This window comes from Sarcophilus harrisii, chromosome 5 (genome assembly GCF_902635505.1).
Source record: "Sarcophilus harrisii chromosome 5, mSarHar1.11, whole genome shotgun sequence".
In the NCBI taxonomy this organism is placed as follows: Eukaryota; Metazoa; Chordata; class Mammalia; order Dasyuromorphia; family Dasyuridae; genus Sarcophilus; species Sarcophilus harrisii.
In genome coordinates, this window is record NC_045430.1 from 90133698 (window position 1) to 90153059 (window position 19362).

The 19362-nt window shown below is 37.4% G+C and overlaps 1 protein-coding gene across 1 annotated transcript in view; it reads left to right on the forward strand.

Moving 5' to 3' along the window:
• Positions 1-196: 196 nt before the first annotated feature.
• Positions 197-19362, forward strand: part of LOC100932290 (keratin, type II cuticular Hb5) — a 28680-nt gene continuing 9514 nt past the window's right edge. The window contains exons 1-2 of the mRNA XM_003772203.2: positions 197-378; positions 18641-19192. Coding sequence (XP_003772251.1) covers positions 18773-19192 — 420 coding nt within the window. The 5' untranslated portion in view covers positions 197-378; positions 18641-18772. The remainder of the gene's footprint in view (positions 379-18640; positions 19193-19362) is intronic.

Below are 19362 nucleotides of genomic sequence, written 5' to 3' on the forward strand. Positions count from 1 at the left end.
ACTTTATACCTCACAGCATATTCTCCCAGGCAAGGATTTCAGCCTAGTTTTAGTGCCTAATTCTATTTTGGAAATTTTAAGGCCCCTGAGCAACTCAGAAATTAACCATCTTATAGAGGTTAAATGATTTGCCTTGGGTTCTAGAGTCAGAACTGAGTTTCACATACCAGGTTCAAACCATAGAAATTGAATTCTAATCCAACTACCAACAGCAAAAGTCACAGAGAAGCCCAGTTCTCTCACATTTACTCCAGAAAAGATCTAAATCTCACAACTAATCCAAATAAGGATCAAGGAGTCCAAAGAAAAATGATAGAAAATGCCTTCAGCTAGAGGCCTGAGAAAGGGATTTGGCCATGCATGCCAGTACGAGTTCAGGTAAATCGTTCATAAATCTGACAATGTTTTGACATACAAGACTTGTCAGTAACTATTATTAAAGATAGATGAGGACATGATCTAAACCTGTGACTTCATTTGTACAGAAATTCCCAAGTAAGGAAACTCCCTATACCAATGAAGATAGACATGTTATCTGTAATTTATGTACTTTAACTTAGATAGTTGTCTAGCTCACTGCAGTGAGGGGGCTCAGGGTCATGCAGCTGATGGGGGTGTGAAATTGTGTTCCCTTTTGATTTGTAAAATCAACACTGAAACTGTATTCCCTTTCGATTTTGGAGTCTCAGGCCCTTCTGGGAAAACATATCTCCCCAGACAAGTTAAGTGTTGTTGAAAGCATCCCATGGATCTTTTAGGGATGGCAGGCCCTTTCAGGAAATTCCAATTGGAGATCTGAGCTGGATATTGATAAGCCTATAAGTCTGGGGACTTTGGCTTTCTTTGTAACCTGAAACTTGAGCCTCAAGATTCCCAAGATTCAATTTCTGAACTCATTCATTCTTTTGCAGAAGGTCCAAAGCAGGACCCTGCTCTCTGAGAAGGCATTCTCTTCTCAGTGCCAGCTTCCATTTCCCTAATAGGACTTTGCCACTGAAGAAGTCAGTCTCTTAACAAAACTGGCTTTCTATCTAACAATAAACTTCCATTTTTGCCATTAATATTTTGGGATTTGTGAATTCTTTTATGAAGAACCTGTGCCTCCGACCAAAAGGGGATTCCCATAACTCTCTGACTGCCTCTAACCTCATCACAGCCAATATATTTTAGAGGGAGAACTAAACCCATATCTTCATAGTTTCAAGTAAGCACTCAAGTTACTATACTATATTGTCTCTCAGTATAAAGGAGAGAAAATCTTGGGATATGCAAAAAATAAAGATTTATGGTAAAGAATTATTTATCCTGTGAAACTGAGTAAAAGCCTGAGGTAAAAAAAAAAATAGAATCTTAACAGGAAACTTCCAAATATTTCCAATAAAATGATCATAGTTCAATAGAAATTTTGGAATGCATATATAGTAATCAAAAAAAATTTAGAAGGATAATACATTTGAGCACTTGAAAGAAGTTAAACAGTAATTAAGGAGTTACTCTGAAATAAAGGAAAAAGAGAAAAATGTCCTTTCAGAATACTAATGTTTTGAGCAATCAGGAGAATATTAAATGAAACAAACACAAGGTCTGAAAGTGTTTTTATTCTTTTTGATGATCTTAAAGAAGGAAAGAAAAGGGAAGGGAAAGGGAATATATTGTGAAGAGATGTAGAAGGAGGAAAAGATATTTATGATTTCTCATAATTGGTTCTCTGGAACAGAAGAATATAAAAAAATCTGAAGGTAAGGAATGATTCTTGGAAAGGGTGGAGTAGGTCAGAAAAGTTTTGGCTTTCCAAATTTCCTCTACAAAGAAAAAGACAGAACATCATCCCAGAGGGAACATAGAGCGATAGAAATAAACAAAAGTCAGAGTAAAACAGTTGCTATCCTAAGACAATTTGAGAAGACCCCCCAGCAAAGACCTGACTTCCATGGGTGGAGGTTCAGGCTGAGTGAAGTACAAAAGATGATGACTATTATCATTATTTGGGTAGTTGAAATAAAGGCTGAGTTGAGTATGATGGAGTGATTCTAAAAAATAAAATAAAATAAAGCCATATAAGGAGAGAGAAAAAAGGAGCAAATTATCTCTTACAAATGAGGAATAAAAGCTAATAGGAGGGAAAGTGGGAAGTACTAGAGCCTTACTCTTATCAGGAATGGGTGGAAGAGGGAAATACACATACACACATATGTGTGTATACATATGTATATATTATATAATATGTATGTATGTGTAAAAATGTCAATTCAGAAAGAAATAAGAGGGCAAGGGGATAGAGCAGGAAGAGAGGATAAGGGAGTAGGGTATGTTAAGGAATGGGAAGGCAAGGTAAGAGATATAGAAGTAAAGGAGAAAAGTGACGACCATATGTCTTAGGAAATTAAAAAAAAACTTTAGAAACACATTGAGAAAGCAAAAATATTCAACCTTTTTCTTTTTGACCACATAGCATTTTAAAATAATGTAATAAAAGAACAAAGAAAATTTTAAATTTGAATGAAGATTAAATAGCTAAATTCTAAAGAATTTGGTATATAGAAGAGTAGAAATAACAGATAATTTCATCAAATAAAATAACAATGATGAAATATCATATCAAAATTTAAGGATATAATCAAAGTACTTTCTCTCTCTCTCTCTCTCTCTCTCTCTCTCTCTCTCTCTCTCTTTCTCTCTCTCTCTCTCTGAGTTTTCTTATGTCGCCCAAGCTGGAAGCATGTCAGCCTTTCACAAAATTGATTCTACTGCTGAATGGCATGGGAACTAAGAATTGTTCTGTTTCTGAGAGAGGCTGATTCTTCCCTCCTTAGGCAGCTGAGTGCTCCTCTCCCATTCCTGAGGGTTCACTATATTGTACCAAGCTTAGGATGTAGATATCCAATCTGGTTAGTCCACTACAACTCAAAATTCCTAACCTCCCTGATAGCAGGGAACCAAATCTCTCTGGCTTTCATTGATTGATGAGTAATAGATTCCAGGCCAAACCCCACTTGGTCTTTGGGCGGTAATAGGCTCAGAGTGAATGTAAATATTAATGGTTTCTGTTTTAGCCAGAAACTCTTAAGGTCTTTCCTTCCTAGATTGCTACTGAGATATAGATAGAGGGATAGATAGACAGACAAACAGATATTTACATGGGCATGCATGTAGGTATGTGTAGATCTGTATATCTACACACATATATATATGCACACACATGTTTTACTAGGTAAAAGGGGCCATTTTATGCCTTATTTCTTTGTTATTATAGCTTTTTATTAACAAAACATATACATGGGTAATTTTTCAATATTGACCCTTGCCAAAATTTCTTTTCCAAATTTTCTCCTCCTTCCCTCCACCCTCTCCCCTAGATATAATGCCTTATTTCTTACCTAGTCTTAATCACTGAATGGAAATTGCTGCAAAGTGAGATCTGTTAAAGACCTTAGCTTAAAAAGGTCAAGGCCTCCACTGCGTCTAAAGCCATCTCCAGGTCTCTGGATGGCTCTGGAGTAGAACATGAGGCTTGTGTCTTTGCACAGCCCTCTTTCACTTAAATCCAATTTATGTCATAGCATCCCTTCCCTGATGTCCTGGTCCTTTTTGAGAACAAAGGACCAACCAACAACAGAGACTACAGATATAAATCTCACTGTCTGAACCAAAGCTGTCTTTAGGAGAAAATTTAGGTCTATAAACCATCAGTTCTTAAAATGTGGTCTGTGAACTCCTGGGAGTCTCCAAGACTATTTCAGAGCATCTATAAAGTCAAAACTATCTTCACAATAATACTAAGATATTATTTACCTATTAAAATAATTCTCCTTGGCTCATTCAACAATCTTTGCATGTACATATTTCAGTTAAAACAATCTGTCAGAAGAAATCAAATACAGAATTAGATGTGGGCCAGACAGGACTTGATCCTAAGTCTCTTAGTTTCAAATCCAGAACTCATTCTATTACCATCTTTCCCTTCCTGTTCAGTGCACAGCATGAGTCTGTCATGACATTAAAAGATTTCTAAATTATCTAAAAGTGAACCTGAGGATTATAAGAATGGCTCAATATATGAGATCCAAAGACCCCAGAATGGCCTTAAATTTGTTCTACTGTTATTTTCCATTTGACTTACAGCCTTTAATTTTTATACTACAACCATTTCTCTGTAATCCTTTCATTGAATCCCTGTGAACCTTTCATTGATTCTTTTAACCTTCCTCCCCTCCCTCACAACCCCATTCAATCCAAAATCATAATTTGCTTTTAAAGGTTAAGTAAAACCAACTAATGACTTTATCTGGTAGTGAGTTGCCTATTCCACATTTGCAATTCCCTATCTTTCTATATATGGAGAAGCTTGATGTTCATTTCATTCAGTTTTATAAGACTGGGATTTTTTACAGTATTCATCAGAATGCAATTGACTTTAAATATGATTATTTCTATCATTATACACATGAATGTTACTTTCTTGGCTCTGCTTTCTTCACTCTTCATCACTTCACACAAGTCTTCACTTGTTCCCCTTGAATTCCTCCTATTCATTGCTTTATATGGCACAATAATATTCCATTACATTTATATGACACAATTTCTTCAGCTGATCCCTAATTGATGAGTATTCAATTTATTCCTAGTTTTTTGCTTCCATAAAGTGTATGTGTACAGTATCTACACTCACATACATGAATACATACATATGCATATGTTCATATTCTCTCTCTCTGTACACACACACACACACACACACACACACCACACACACACACACAATCTCTACCGCATACGAAAATATGAGATTTTTAAACTATTTCAGATTCCAAAAAAAAGACAAGTGACATGCTTTTTTTCAATCTCTCCAGAGGGTAGGGAAGCAATTATATCATCTAAATAATAGTTAAGTTTGGTTTTAGCCCTTACTCCATTTCACAGAAAGCCCCAGCCTTTGTTTTCCTTCCTTTCTTTAAAAAAAAAAAGTTTAGAAAAGGCTTTAGGCTGGAAAAGTATTATTTCTTAATATTTTTAGAAAAACTGAAAGAGGAGGTTTTTTAAAATTTGTGAGCACAGGATGCTATTGACAAATGAATTTGTGCTTGAGAAAGTGAGGCTTAATGATGAATCAAGCCAATATTATTATCATTGTTGTCAGTCACTCCTCCTTCTCCTCCTATCACCACCACTATTACTACCACCATTATTACTACTACCATTAATAGTGCTGCCACTATTTATTAATATTATTAATGATAATAATAATTATTTTTATTTATACAAGACTGTAAATGCAACCCTCAATTTGAGAGATTCCTAAGTAGAAGAATTTTTTATTAAGCATGAACAAAAAATATTTGTTCACATAGTGAGTTAGCTTTCTTTGAAATATTACAACTTGTATCCTTATAAGTTTATATTAAAGGTTAGTCAAGTCTCATTTTCTTCCTCCTTGTAATAGGCTTTACCCCCACATTAAGATAATTGTCTCTTTTCTCAAAACTGTACTTTGACTAATCATTAGTATTAGTACCTAAATTGAATACTTTAATGTCTGCCTTGAGATAATCTCTATTTCCCACTGTCTTTGGCTGATTATCATCCTTGAATTATTTATAAGCTTTTCTATTATTGGTCCTCCCACAACTACTTTTTCCCTTTCCCCAATATCCTCTGAGACTGTTGAAGATCTTGATTTTGTAGGAAATCCTCTTTCTTCCAAAGAGAAATCATGGGAAGTCTTTCCATGAAGTCAGACATATGTGCTCTGGTCAATTAAAGCACACAAATCCTAAAAAGAAATAAGTCTTTAAGATACACAGCTCTCTATATAATAAGCAAGGACAATCCAGCCCTTTGCAAAGATGCTAAAGAGTCAGTCTGTGACCCTCTCCATGGAGGAAGCTAGTGGAACAACAGAATAACAGGTCCTCTATCCAGGACCAGAGAAGCATGCCCTGAATCTAGAAATATGGCATCCCTTGGCAGCTTTTAACTTTCTACACTTGCTTTTGATCTAAAATCCTATTGCCTATAATCCAAGTCCTTTTAAAATGACAACTTTGAATACAATTGAATTGTATATTGGGTTTGGCTTTTGTGTTTTAGTGGCAGAGAAGTAATATTTACCAGGTAAGAATCCATTTCAAGAGTCTTTACTGCTAAATGTTGGGGAATGGACAGAAGATACTAATCATTTTTCCAGCCTTCAGAATTATCCCCACAATCCCAGGAAATAAAGAGAATGGAATCTATTTTGAATTTGACAGATACTCTCTGTTGCCCCAGGCCCTTCCTTTTCCTCATACTTTTTGTTACTATTCCCAGAGATGAGCAGACATTGATGTTATACAAATATAAATAAATTCTCAAATGCCTTGCTATTGAAATAACTCATCAATGCCATCATCACCGCTTTCCAAGGGACAGTCAACTCACAAGTTGGAAATTATTGGCTTGACAAATTTAGAACTCCTTGGTCTGAGCAATGAATAAAGAACTGATAAGTATTGTATTGCTTGTGTTCTGATTGCATTTCTCATCTCCTTCTCTTCAGTTTCCTCAATTTCTGAGAAATAAAGTATTGGAATTAGTTCATTTAATAATCCTACAATATCCTCTAAATGTTTAAGTGAAAGAGTTAATCAATGTGTCAAGCTTCATTGTCTCATTTTAAGAAATTGCCACAATCACCCCAAGTTTCAGCAATCACCACCATAATCAGTCAGCAGCCACCACCAATGAGGCAAGACCTTCAACTAGCAAAAATATTATATCATCAAAGTCCCAGATGATAGCATTTTAAGCAATAAAGTATTTTAATTAAGTTATGTACAATGGAATTTTTAAGCATAATATTATTGCACACTTAATTGACTACAATTTAGTATAAACATAACCTTTAACTGCACTGGAAAACCAAAAAATTCGAATGATTCATTTTATTGCGAGATTCACTTTATTGTGGTGGTCTGGAACTGAACCCACAATATCTCCCAGGTTTGCCTATAATAATAGCTAACATGCATATAGCACTTGGGGCAGCTATATGGCACAGTTAGGAGCGTTAGGAGCATTAGCTTAGGTGTCAAGACATCTTGAGTTCAAATGTGAATTCGGGCACTTAATAGCTGTGTGTGACCCTAAGCAAGTCACTTAACCCTGTTTGCCTCAATTTCCTAATCTATAAAATGATCTAGAGAAGGAAATGGCAAATCCCTATAGTATCTTTGCCAAGAAAATCCCAAATGGGGTCACAGAGATTTAGCCACAACGAAAAGGATTCAACAAATAGCAATCTTAAGTTTATAGAGCACATTACAAATAACTCATCTGACTGTAACAACAATTCTGAGAGGCTGATGCTATTATTCCTCCCATTTTATAAATGAGGAAACTGAGGCAGGCAGAAATAAAGCAACTTGCCAGTGGTCCCAAAACTCATATATATCTGAGATAGTATTTGAAGCAAGGTCTTCCTGATTTCAAGTTTAGTGCTCAATATACCTTGCACCATTAAGCTACAATGTAACTACAAGAGAGCCAGAGAGTATCAGGGGTGTTGAGGCAGACTAGTGTTGCTAAATCTTAGTTCTACCAGTCAATGGTCTGGCTCCTCATAGCTATTTAACTCCTGATTTATTTCATTTCTCCAGGTCTCAGTTTCCTCACCTGTAAAAATGAAGGAGTTGAATGACATTATATCTGGAGTCCCTTCCGAGCCCCACATTCTATAGTTCCGTGCAAAGTTTGGATTTGTTTTTCTTTTGTTTTAAATCTACACTCGGCAGCCTAAGCCCAACTCTCTGGGCAGAATCCATCAGGTATGGGCTCCACAACACCTGTAATTATAAGGCTTGGGTGCCCTCTGCTGGTCACAGTCTCCACGTCACTGATAATAGAAACAGGATAGTGGACCGAACAGTGCCCAGAGGAGCCTGAGAGACCACTACCTTTGAATGCTGGAATAAACCTAGATTCATCCCATCTCAGCCCCTTCTCACATCTGACTCTCTAGAACCCTCCCCATTACAAACAAGCCTTGCTGCTTGTTTGCAATGGGCTAAGAACTAAGTGAAATACAAAGCTAAATGAGATACGAGCTCTGACCACAGGGAGCTGACAGCTTATTTCAAGTTAATAAGTCTCTGAGAAGCATCCTAACCATGACTTCAGATTCTGAAGAGAAACTGAGAGTATAGTATCTGGAGGAGCAGATATGGATTTTTAACTCTCAGAGCCCTTCCTGGTCCTCAGTTTTACTCTTTTCTTCTTTCCCCTCTCTCAAAGCAGAGCTCTGTTTTTATTATGGAAGAGAAGAGGTGAGACAAGAGTCCCTGGGGAATTCTGAGTTACATGGAGAATGTACGATGCAGAGAAGCAAGGTCAGGACCAAAAGTGGGTAGGCAAAGGAAGGAAGGAAGGAAACAAGGAAGGAAGCAAGGAAAAGAAGAGAGGGAAGAAGGGAAGGAGGAAGGGAGGATGGAAAGGAGGAAGTAGGGAGGAAAGGAAGAAGATGAGAGGAAAGGAAGGAAGGAGGGAGGAAGAGAAGAAAGAGAGAAAAAGAAATCAAGAGGAAGGAAGAAAAAAGGGAGGGAGGGAGAGAAAAAAGCAAGAAAGAAAAAAGGAAGAGTAAGAAAAAAGAAAGGAAAAAGGAAGGGAAGAGAGAAGAAGAGAGAGAAGGGAAGAGAAAGAAATAGAAATAGAAAGAGACAAAAGGAGAGGAAGAAGGAAAGAGAGAAAGGAGGAAGAAAAACGAAGGAAGAGAAAATGAAGGCAAGAAAGAAGGAAAGAAGAGAGAGAAAAAGAAAGGCACAAAACAAAGAAAGAAACAAAAAAAGGAAGGAAGGAAGAGTGAGGGGAGAGGGAGGGAGAGAGAGAAAGAAGAAAGGGAGAAGGGAAGGAGAAAGAAAGGAAAAACAAACATCTTACAGCAAAGAGAGAATCCTGGGATTAGAGTTAAGGGATAAATAGTTTTGCTAATTCCTAACTATGTGAGATTGAACAGTTACTCTCTCCTTTGCAAAGTGAGTTTCCTCATCTATAAAATGAGAGTTAAATCTGTTTTATCTCTCTCAGCTCTAGAACATATGATATTATGGAGGGGAAATATAGATTGTGGGAAGGGTGAAATGAGGAAAAAAAGGAAATTTGGTTTTTTCATTGTTTTGTTTTTACAAGAGGTATATAAAGGAAAATGTGAGGGAGGGGATGGTTATAGAAGATTTTCTGGAAGAGGTGCAGGTGAAACAAGGTTTAGAGCTAAAGAGTCCTAAAGTTTAGAGTTTAAAAGAACTATGGAATGAAATCCCTTCTTCTTACAAACAAGAAAACTGGGCCCCACAGGGGGGAAATGATTCACTAAAGGTTACCCCCATAATAAGTGAATGAACATGTTTCCTGACCTACTTCCCCACCCCCACCCCCTAACTCCCAAAATTGAAAGTTCTTGCCTATAGATCCCATGGCCTTTCTCCATAGAGAGGAAGCCTGCACTGGTGGGGGAGGAGGTGAGTAAATTTCCCAGGACAGGGAAATGGCAGAATAGGAAGAAGAGAGCATATCAGTCTGCTGGGCATTGAGAGTCCATCTGAGGAGTCATTGAGGCAGGGTGAACAGTTACTCTTTACAGCCTCTTAGTTCATTCCTGCCACTCTGACCATCACTGCTATTCCATAATGGCAATGATTCAATTCTGGGCCCTGAAAGAAGCTAATTAAATTTTAAGTAACAAGGCATTCCCTACTTCAAATGGATGAGAGTGGCTTAGACAAATGGGTGACAAATGGAAAAATCCCAGTTGATTCTCTGGATCATGGGAGTTTCAACTGGAAGGAAATGCGGTCAAATAGTCTCACTCCCTTCATTTTATCAATAAGAAAACTGAAGCCCAATGATTGTAAAGTGGCTTCCCCAAGATCAGAGAATAACCATCTAGTCCAATCTAGTCTAAAAAAGAAAGCCTTCTTCTACATCCTTTAAAGCTTGTCATCCTTCCTGATAATCTTCATAGAGTGGCAACCCACACTCTCTTGAGGCAGTCTATTAAACTTTTGGGTATCTCAAATTGTAAGAAAGTTTTTCCTAATACAAAGTCAAAATTTGCCTTTTTAGTACAACCATCCCTTGCATTTAGTTTTCTCATCAGAGGCCAGGCAAAATAAACAATTTATCTTTTACATGACAGTCTCAAATATTTAAAGACTGGAGTCATGTTTTTCTCTACTCTACAAGATTCCTCTTGTCCTTGTCAAATATCTCTAATTCTTTCTACACAACTTCACATGACATAGATTTTGATATATTTTCTACTTTCTATAATCCCAAATATGCTTCTTTGGTCACTGTCTGGTCCAGGGGTTCCCCGACTCTCTGAATCTCTTTCCAGCTCTTTTCAACTGCCTCTCTGTTAGTGCATAAATTAACTAGATTGATATTATTGCTTTCTAAAACTCTTACTGGGATACTCATTCCTTTCCTTAAAGATCTTCAACAGCTTCTTATTGCATAAGAGTCAAATCTCTAACCCGCCATTCAAGACCTGCTGTAATCAGACTTGTAGTTGTTCAGTCATTTCAGACTCTTTGTGACTCCATTGTTTTTTAGGAAAAATACATTTATTATTTGCTGTTTTTGAAAAGCATTTCATTAATATTACATAGCTGAAATGAAAATCATTACATAGGGCAAATTCTGCCATAAAGTTCTCTTCAAATTAACTGGTTCCCTTTTATATATTAAGATAAAACAAGATTCCTTGAAAGATGAAACTTTATGTTAAGACTTTAATCATTAAAGCATAATATAGGAATATGTATATTCACCAAATATGTTTGTCATTGTGAAGGAGGATATCCAGAGTAGAACCTTTTTTAAAAATAACTTTATTTTCAAAATATGTACAAAAATAGTTTTCAACATTTACTCTTGTGAAACCTTGTGTTCAAAATGTTTTTCTCTTTCCTTCTCCCAACCCCCTCCTAGACAGCAAGTAATCCAACATATGCTAATTCTTCCATATGTGTAATGATTCTATAAAATTATCCTGCTGCACAAGAAAAACAGATCAAAAAAGAAAGAAATGAGAAAGAAAACAAAAAACAAGCAAACAACCACAAAAAAGAGGTGAAACAGGTGTTGCAATCCACATGCAGTCCCCATAGTCCTCTCTCTGGATGCAAATGGCTCTCTCTATCACAAGTCCACTGGAATTGTCCTGAATCACCTCATTATTGAAGAGTCAAGAATTGATCTTGCTGTTGCTGTGTACAATGTTCTCTTAGTTCTACTCACTTCCCTTAGCATCAATTCATCTAAGTGTCTCCAGGTCTTTCTGAAATCATCCTGCTGATTGTTTCTTATAAAACAATAATATTCCATAACACTCATGTACCATAACTTATTCAGACATTTTTCAACTGTTGGGCATCCATTCAGTTTCCAGGTTCTTGCCACTACAAAAAAAGGACTGCTACAAACATTTTTATACATGTGCTTCCTGGTCCCTTTTTAAAAAGCTCTTTGGGAAACAGATCCAGTAGAAAAACTGTGGATCAAAGAGTATGCACAGTTTGATAGCCCTTTGGGCATAGTTATAATTTCCTCTCAGAATGATTGGATCAGGGTGACTCCATTTTTAGCAAAGATATTAGAGTGGTTTGCTATTTCCTTTTCCAGCCTATTTTACAGATGAGGAAACTGAAACTAAACAGGGTTAAGTGACTTGCCTAGGATCACATAGCTAATAAGTATCTGAGGCTATATTTGAACTCATGAAGATGAGTCTGACTCCAGGCGTGGCACGCTGCACTCTATGGTGCTCTTATTTAGTCAGACTGCACCCTGCCTTTTCAGTTTCTCTCCCTTTTCTCCTCACATCTATTCTCTGCTCCAGACCAATTGAACTTCCCCAGTTTCAGGCTGCCCTAGCTAGTGATTCATGTGAGCCTTCCTGGAACAAACTATTTTTTGTTTAATTTTTTTTCTGGTTATACATATACATTCACTTTTTTTTTTTTAAAATGAATTATGTTGGGAGAGAAAAATCAGGACAAAGTGGGAAAAAACCAAGAGAGAAGAAAAGAAAAAAAGTGAACATTAGCATTTTTAGTTTACATTTAGTCTCCATAGTTCTCTCTCTGGATGCAGATTTTATTCCAAAGTTTATTGGGATTGCCTTAGATCTTTGAACCACTGAGAAGAACCAAATCTTTCATAGTCTTTTATCACACAATCTTGCTGTGTACAATGTATTTCTATTTCTGCTTGTTTCAATCAGCATCAGTTCATGTAAATGTTTCCAGGCTTTCCTAAAATCAGCTTATTCCTAATTTTTAAAGAATAATAATATTATTCCATTCCTTTCATATACTATAACTTATTTAGCAATTCCCCAATTGATAGGCATTTACTCATTTTCTAATTCTTTGCCATTACAAAAAGAGCTGCTACAAGCATTTTTGCATATGGATGTCCTTTTCCTTCCTATCCTTGGGATATAAATAAAGCTTATCCACATTTTTATACCTCTTTGGGCATAGTTCCAGATTGCTCTACAGAATGGTTGAATCAGAACAAACTTCTACCTCCATCATCCTGTTGACTTTTTTCCTGTTCTTCAAAGCTGATCTCAGGTACCAGCTCCTCACACATAATCTCTTCAGGTAGAGTGAGTCCTTCCTCCTTGAATCTCCCTCCTTGTGTTTTCTATATAGATAACTCATCTTGTGTTAGTTTATATTACAATTTTTCTGTCTGTCTCATCCTCTTACAAAATTAAAATCATAGGGGACAAGAGTTATCTTTCTTCATTAAGATATTTTGTTTTGATGTCCAACTACGTATGAAGCCTATTTGAAATCCCCATCTCCCATGTCACATTCAGTACTTTCTGTTTAGTGGATGCTTAATGAATGTTTGTTGGATTTAATTAATTTAAGCTCCTCGATGAAAACCTGCAGATGATTTCTTGGGGCTCCACATTTGAGACTACCTTGAGATCATAGTACAATATAAGCAGAATAAAATAAATTCATAAAACTACACATTTCATGCAAGGACTTTACCTTTCATAAAATTTGTATTTATCCCCATGACACATAATACAGTGCTTTGCACATAATAGGCACTTTTAAAATGTTCATTGGATTGGGGAGGGGGGGAATGAGGGAATTGGAATGGGGGAGGGATCCGATCATATGACTGGCTTAGGAAAGCCTCCAACTCTCCTCTGATCTGCCTTGGCAGACTTCCCAGAAGAAAAGGGAATTTTGAATTCAGCATGAAAGATGACAAAGAGCAGTTTGGTGAGTGAGAGAGTAAAGAAGAGTGTCTGGGACTTTAGCAGACCTTAAAAGAAAACTGAAAAGCGAAAGGAGATGAAGGAAAGAAGGAAAAGGTGGAGAGGATGGGAGTGAGGATAGTTATCTCAGGGAGCCTATAATATTTTGTGAAATGGATTTAAAGGGAGTCTTAAAACTTACATAGTAAGAGGGAAGAAAAAGAAAAAAGGAGAAAATTTTGAACCCAAAATCTTATAAAATGAATGTGGAAAACTACATTTAATTGGAAAAATACTATTAAGAAAGAAAAAAGAAAAAAATTTTGGATGCTGAAGCAGAGACAAGTTGACAAGAGAAGGTGGGGGTGGGGAATGGGACAGCTGGGTAACCTTGAACACTTCCTTTTCATGAAGTTTGATTTCCTCACATGTAAATTGAAGAGGTTGGAGCAGATCAACCCTGTTGCCTTAAAGGCCCAAACATCATGATTCTATCACTAAGCCCTTTGCCTTGAATATATGCATATATGTATACATAAAGATATATACACATATGTTTATTGTACATGTGTATATGTATGTATATCCATATGTATGTGTGTGTATAAAAGCATATATACCTATATATATATGTGTGTGTGTATATGTGTATATATACACATGTGTAAGTGAAACATGGGACTTGGCTTGCCACAAGACAAATTCCTATGAGGTATGGAGAACAGGAATTTTCTGGCATCAAAAATGCTGGCTTTTAGAAATAGAATTTTAAAATGATTTAAAAAGAGACTTAAAACAACTGTTTATAATATTTTATGCATTGAAATTAATAATAAATTTATTTACAATTCCTATCATACAAGCTTGGTGGGTTGTATGATGTTCAATACTTAATTTTTTTAAAATGCAGTTTAAAAATTTTAAATACATTCATCTGTGTGGAGTAATATTTAAAATCTTCTTTGTGTTCCTTCATGTAAGCACCGCCTTAGGCTGCTCTCTACCTTGGCTACCCCTGTCCCCAACCCTACCAGGAAACTTTCCTAAAAAAAAGTGTCATTTTCAATTCTTTTTCAATATTGGAGGAAGATGGTTCCATGGGCTTTGTTGGAAAGGGCATTCCAGATATAGGGTGTACCTGGGAGAATGAGGGCTTGAGGGCAAGAGGGGGCAATTCCACAAAGAAGATATGACAAATTACCTTGAGACAAGAAGAAGGGTTAGGTGTAGGAGGAGACAATTAAAACGAGGCTAGAAAGCTTGGAAGAAGCAAGAAAAGAGTCATTAAAGTTGCTTGTTGCCACAGAGATAGCTGGCTCATGATGGCTCACCTAATGAATCCAGGAAGTCTTTCTGGAAGAAGTAGTTTGATAGGGCTTTTTTGAATGATGGAAAAGAGACAGTCACTAGGAAAGGGTTTTCAAGGCACAGTGGATAGTCTAGAAGAAAGCCTATGGAAAGAAAAGAGTGAAAAAGGTATATAGAAGTTGGGGAAGAGAGGGGCCAAGTGTGAGGGCTGAGACCCAGGAAACATGAGGTCACCTGGTATTTCCTTTGGAAGATAGAAAACATAGTACCATCATCAGAAGAGACCTAACTTCATCCAACTTAATTTACATATGGTAAATCTGAACCACAGAGGGAAAATGACCTGCCAAGATTACATAGTTCATGGTGGTCTTTCAGCTGAAGTCAAAGACCCACAGGGTAAGAGGAAGGTTTGCCTTCTTCAAGAGTGGAATATCTGAAAAGCAGAGCTTCTAGAGAACCTGAATGAGCCTATAAAACAATTGTAATCCAGATATTTTTCTCTTCTTCAGCAAATTCAGGGGAGGAGTGTCCTGGAACCAGCTCAAAATGGCTTTGAGGTCTTGATTGTTAAATTTTCAGCATAAGCATTATTTGCAACTTGGAAATCAGCAAACGTCACCCATCAGGATCTGCTTTATTTTTTTTTGATGATTGTCTAGACATAAGATAATGATTGGGAAAAATGTTGATGATGGAGAGTGTATCAAGGATATTTCTTTTTTCAGAGCTTGCTGTTAAACATTCACCAATATATTTGATTCAGAGACAGCAGCCTGTCCCTGAAATAGCCCAGTCTCTCCCCTTCTTCTAGGGAGAAGCTCTCCTAAAGAAGCTTTCCCTGATTAACAATGATGTTTCCTTCCTGACTTGCCCCACCACCACCACCAAAGATCATCCTCCACACAGAGAACACTCTATTTCCATTAGAGTAGATTATGATGTCTTTCTGGGTTTAGGGCCCTACCTCCACTATAAAAACTCTTTAGAGTGGGGACTGCTCCTTTTTTTGGTTTCTCTAGTATACTCCCATCAAACCCCCTGCACACAGCACTGGACTTTTCACACAGAAGGGCAATCCAAACAGATGGGAAAGCGGTCAAATTGGGTTTCTCCTAGTTTGAACTTCTCTTCAGGATTCTACTCTCTTACCCCACTATCACAAGGATAGGCAAGGATAGAATATAGCTTCTAAAAGTTCCAACAAAAGTCAAAGAAGGTGGGGAGGAGAATTATAAGAGAGGTGTCTAGGAGGGTGTGGTTTTTATGAACATGGGCAGCATAAGTGAAACCTTCAATGTCTCCAACATTCCCACCCCCTTCTTCTCTTCCCATCTGGGGCCACTCCTTACTTCCTGACTTCAAAGTTGCCTTAAATCCCACACCCCCAACCTTGTCTCTTCCTTCCTGTCCCACAGCAATCAGTCAGTCAGCAGTTTGCTGAGTACCAAAATGTGGACACAAGAATGAGAGAAACTTGGATCTTCCTGGGCTTTTTCCTGGCTGTGTCCTCTGAAGCTAGAATGGCACCTCTCCTCACCTCCTAGCTTAACTGACTTCTTTCTAAACAATTCAAATCTCACTTTCTGCAAGAGTCCTTTTCCAATTCTTTCTCCCCTGTACCTCCTCACTTATATTACCTTACATTTATACCTCTTGAGTGCACATAGTTGTTTGCATGCTCTATAAGCTCCTTGAGGATAAGGACTAATTTTTTTTTCATTTTTTTATATCTCCAGCACTTAGCACTGTATGTGGCACATTGTAAGCACTTAATAGATGCTTGTTGATGTTAATTTTGATGAAGGAAGTGTGGGAGTTCAATGAATATCACAGTGTGTACCCTTTGTCTTATTGGCATCCAAGTAGAGTTGACATTTATACAACTCTAAGATTTATATATAGATGTAGATATACATAGATAGATAGATAGATATGAAAAGAGCACTATTCTGAAAATCATAAAGCCTGGCTTCTAACCAATTTACTATGTCATGAGATGTCATGGCACTAGCTATGTGTCCTATCCTCTCTCATCTATGAAATATGGGGGTTGAGATCTCCTAATCCTATTTAAGTCATGGATCAATTTGGCTTTCTGGTGAGGTCAATATATTTTTTCTCAAAATAATGATTTTAAATAAGCAAAATAAGATAGCATTAGAAAGAAAACCAATTATATTGAAATAAAGATATGATTTTCCTATTCATATTCATGAACCCTTCCAAAATTTATTCACTGAACCCCTTACAGATTCATGGACCCCAGAATAGAAACACCTGGACTAAATGAGCTCTAAAGAATCTTTTAACTCCAAAATCTATTATTGTCACAATTTTAAAAATACAGGAACTCAAGACAAGTTACCAATAGACATATAATAAGTAATGAACACAAAGGGTGACCTTGAAGAGAAAAAAAGATCATAATTATTGAAGATATTATGAAGAAAAAGATTTCCCATGCCTTTTGATTCTTCTAAAAGATGGGAAATTTATGAATTAGCTGATTAAGTCTGCCCTCCTTTTCTTCTGGTTATCTTCTGAATCATTACCCATTCACAGATAGACAAAGCCTACCCTTCTCTCCACCAAATACCAAATTTACTCATACCTGAAAGAGAGACAGAGACAGACAAAGACAAAGAGAGACAACACCTAGGTACAAATAAATAGAGTAAGACATCCTACTGAGGATTTAAAGGAAAGGTGAATATAAATGATTATACAAGAAAGACCATTAGAATAAGCTGACAGAGAATGAAGGAAGTTTAATTATTGTACTCTTCTTAAAGTTTTGAGGGTTCAACTATATGAACTGTCTCCCATTGCCTGGGAGGAAGAGAATATATCCTCTTAGTTTCACGGAATCCCTGTAAGTAGCCGCTGCTTAGTAAACATTAGGGTAATAGCAATAATTATGCTAAGAAATGGCCCAAGGACACATGAGATGCTAGGGGTCAGCCCGAAGAGCTTTCAGAGCCTTATGGAGCAAGAAATTTAGAGTTCCTGGGATTGAAGGAACCACAAAAATGCATCCTCTTCATCTTCCTGTCCTTAAATTTTCTTGGATGGCTGAACAATTCCTAAACTGGAGAGGGAACTGGATTATCCATCTAACTGGCATCTTTTGGATATTTAATTTGGTAAATTAAAAGGGGTGTTTCTTTTAAACAACTGGAGAAAGATGCCCAGAGCACGTCCTAACAGGGCACTCTGATGTCCAGAGACTGGTTCTCCAACTTGTGGTTTTTCTAGACTCTAATTTCTCCTTTCAGCCATTTCATATGTTCTTGTTAAGGACAACCAAGTCTTTTGAATGGTCCAAGAAAGTGTTTTGTGGGAGAAGAAATAGAAACAATCTTTAAAGATTTTCTGATGGTTATTTTCTTCTGACCACAGATAATATAGTGAAGGTGGTTTGGGATTTCACTGGGAAAGGGAAGAGTAGCTAGAAGCAGGCTTTCTATAATCTAGGAGGGAGCAAATAAATTCTCTCCTTTGTCTTCTATTATCTATAGATATTGTGGGAGGCAGGAAGAATAATCAAAGTGACTTCTCAGAGTTACTTTTCCAAGTACCAGGGTATAGGTCTGGTACTCTCCAGGCTTATGCCAATGGTAGTATATTTAATTCAAGAATAAGGAGAAGTGATAGGAGGCTGATAAATCCCAAATGAAGACTGAAGAAAAATGTTATGACTTCTCCAAAGTTTAAGTCAGCTCTAGAAGTCCAACTGCTTGAAACTTTGAGACATCCAATATCTTCCATGTCCCCTACAATTCATGTTCTGATCACCTTGTTTCTGGTATGTTTAGGAGTTCAGCTCAGTTTCTGGGTGTGGGTTGGGGATACCTCACAGGGAGACTGTGAAAATTAATTACTTAATGTATGTAAACGAGCTTTGAAGATGAAAAGTGCAAACATACAGTGTTCCTAATAACATCTTCAATACTCTTACATCGTCCCAGAGCCGCCTCTGAGCTCACCTTTAAGATGAGTCCTTGGGGAGTTGCTGGCAAACTCCCCAAGCTAATAAACAAGATAAAATGCCTTTTCACTCCTTTTATGCAGCCAACCCCACCTCTGCCCACTAATAAAAGGACCTAGCCGGATCAGAGAAAATAGCAGGAATCTGAGCCCCACTCTCTTGCTGCTGGTACCCATCTATTCTCCATACTCCATCACTCAAACTCTACCAGCAACATGTCTTGCCGTTCATATCGTATCAGCTCAGGATGTGGTATCACAAGAAATTTCAGCTCCTGCTCAGCTGTGGCCCCCAAGACGGGTAACCGCTGTTGTATCAGTGCAGCTCCATACCGTGGAGTGTCCTGCTACAGGGGTATTACTGGCTTTGGCAGTCGCAGCCTATGTAATGTGGGGTCCTGTGGCCCCCGGATCTCCATGGGAGGATATCGTTCCATTGGTTGTGGACGGAGTTTTGGCTACCGCTCTGGAGGAGTGTGTGGACCCAGCCCTCCCTGCATCACCACTGTGTCTGTCAACGAGAGCCTCCTGACCCCCCTTAACCTGGAGATCGACCCGAATGCCCAGTGTGTGAAGCATGAGGAGAAGGAGCAGATAAAGTGCCTGAACAGCAAGTTTGCTGCCTTCATTGACAAGGTCAGTGTCATCTCCTAGCCTCTTCTAAATAATTGGAAACTAGGATCATAGATTTAGAAAGATAGAAGACACTTTAGATGCCATCAAATTGGCCTGTTTTACAAATGAAAAAAAATGGCAGCTCAGGAATAGCAGAGATAGAATTTTTGCCTAAGTGCTCTATCTCCAAA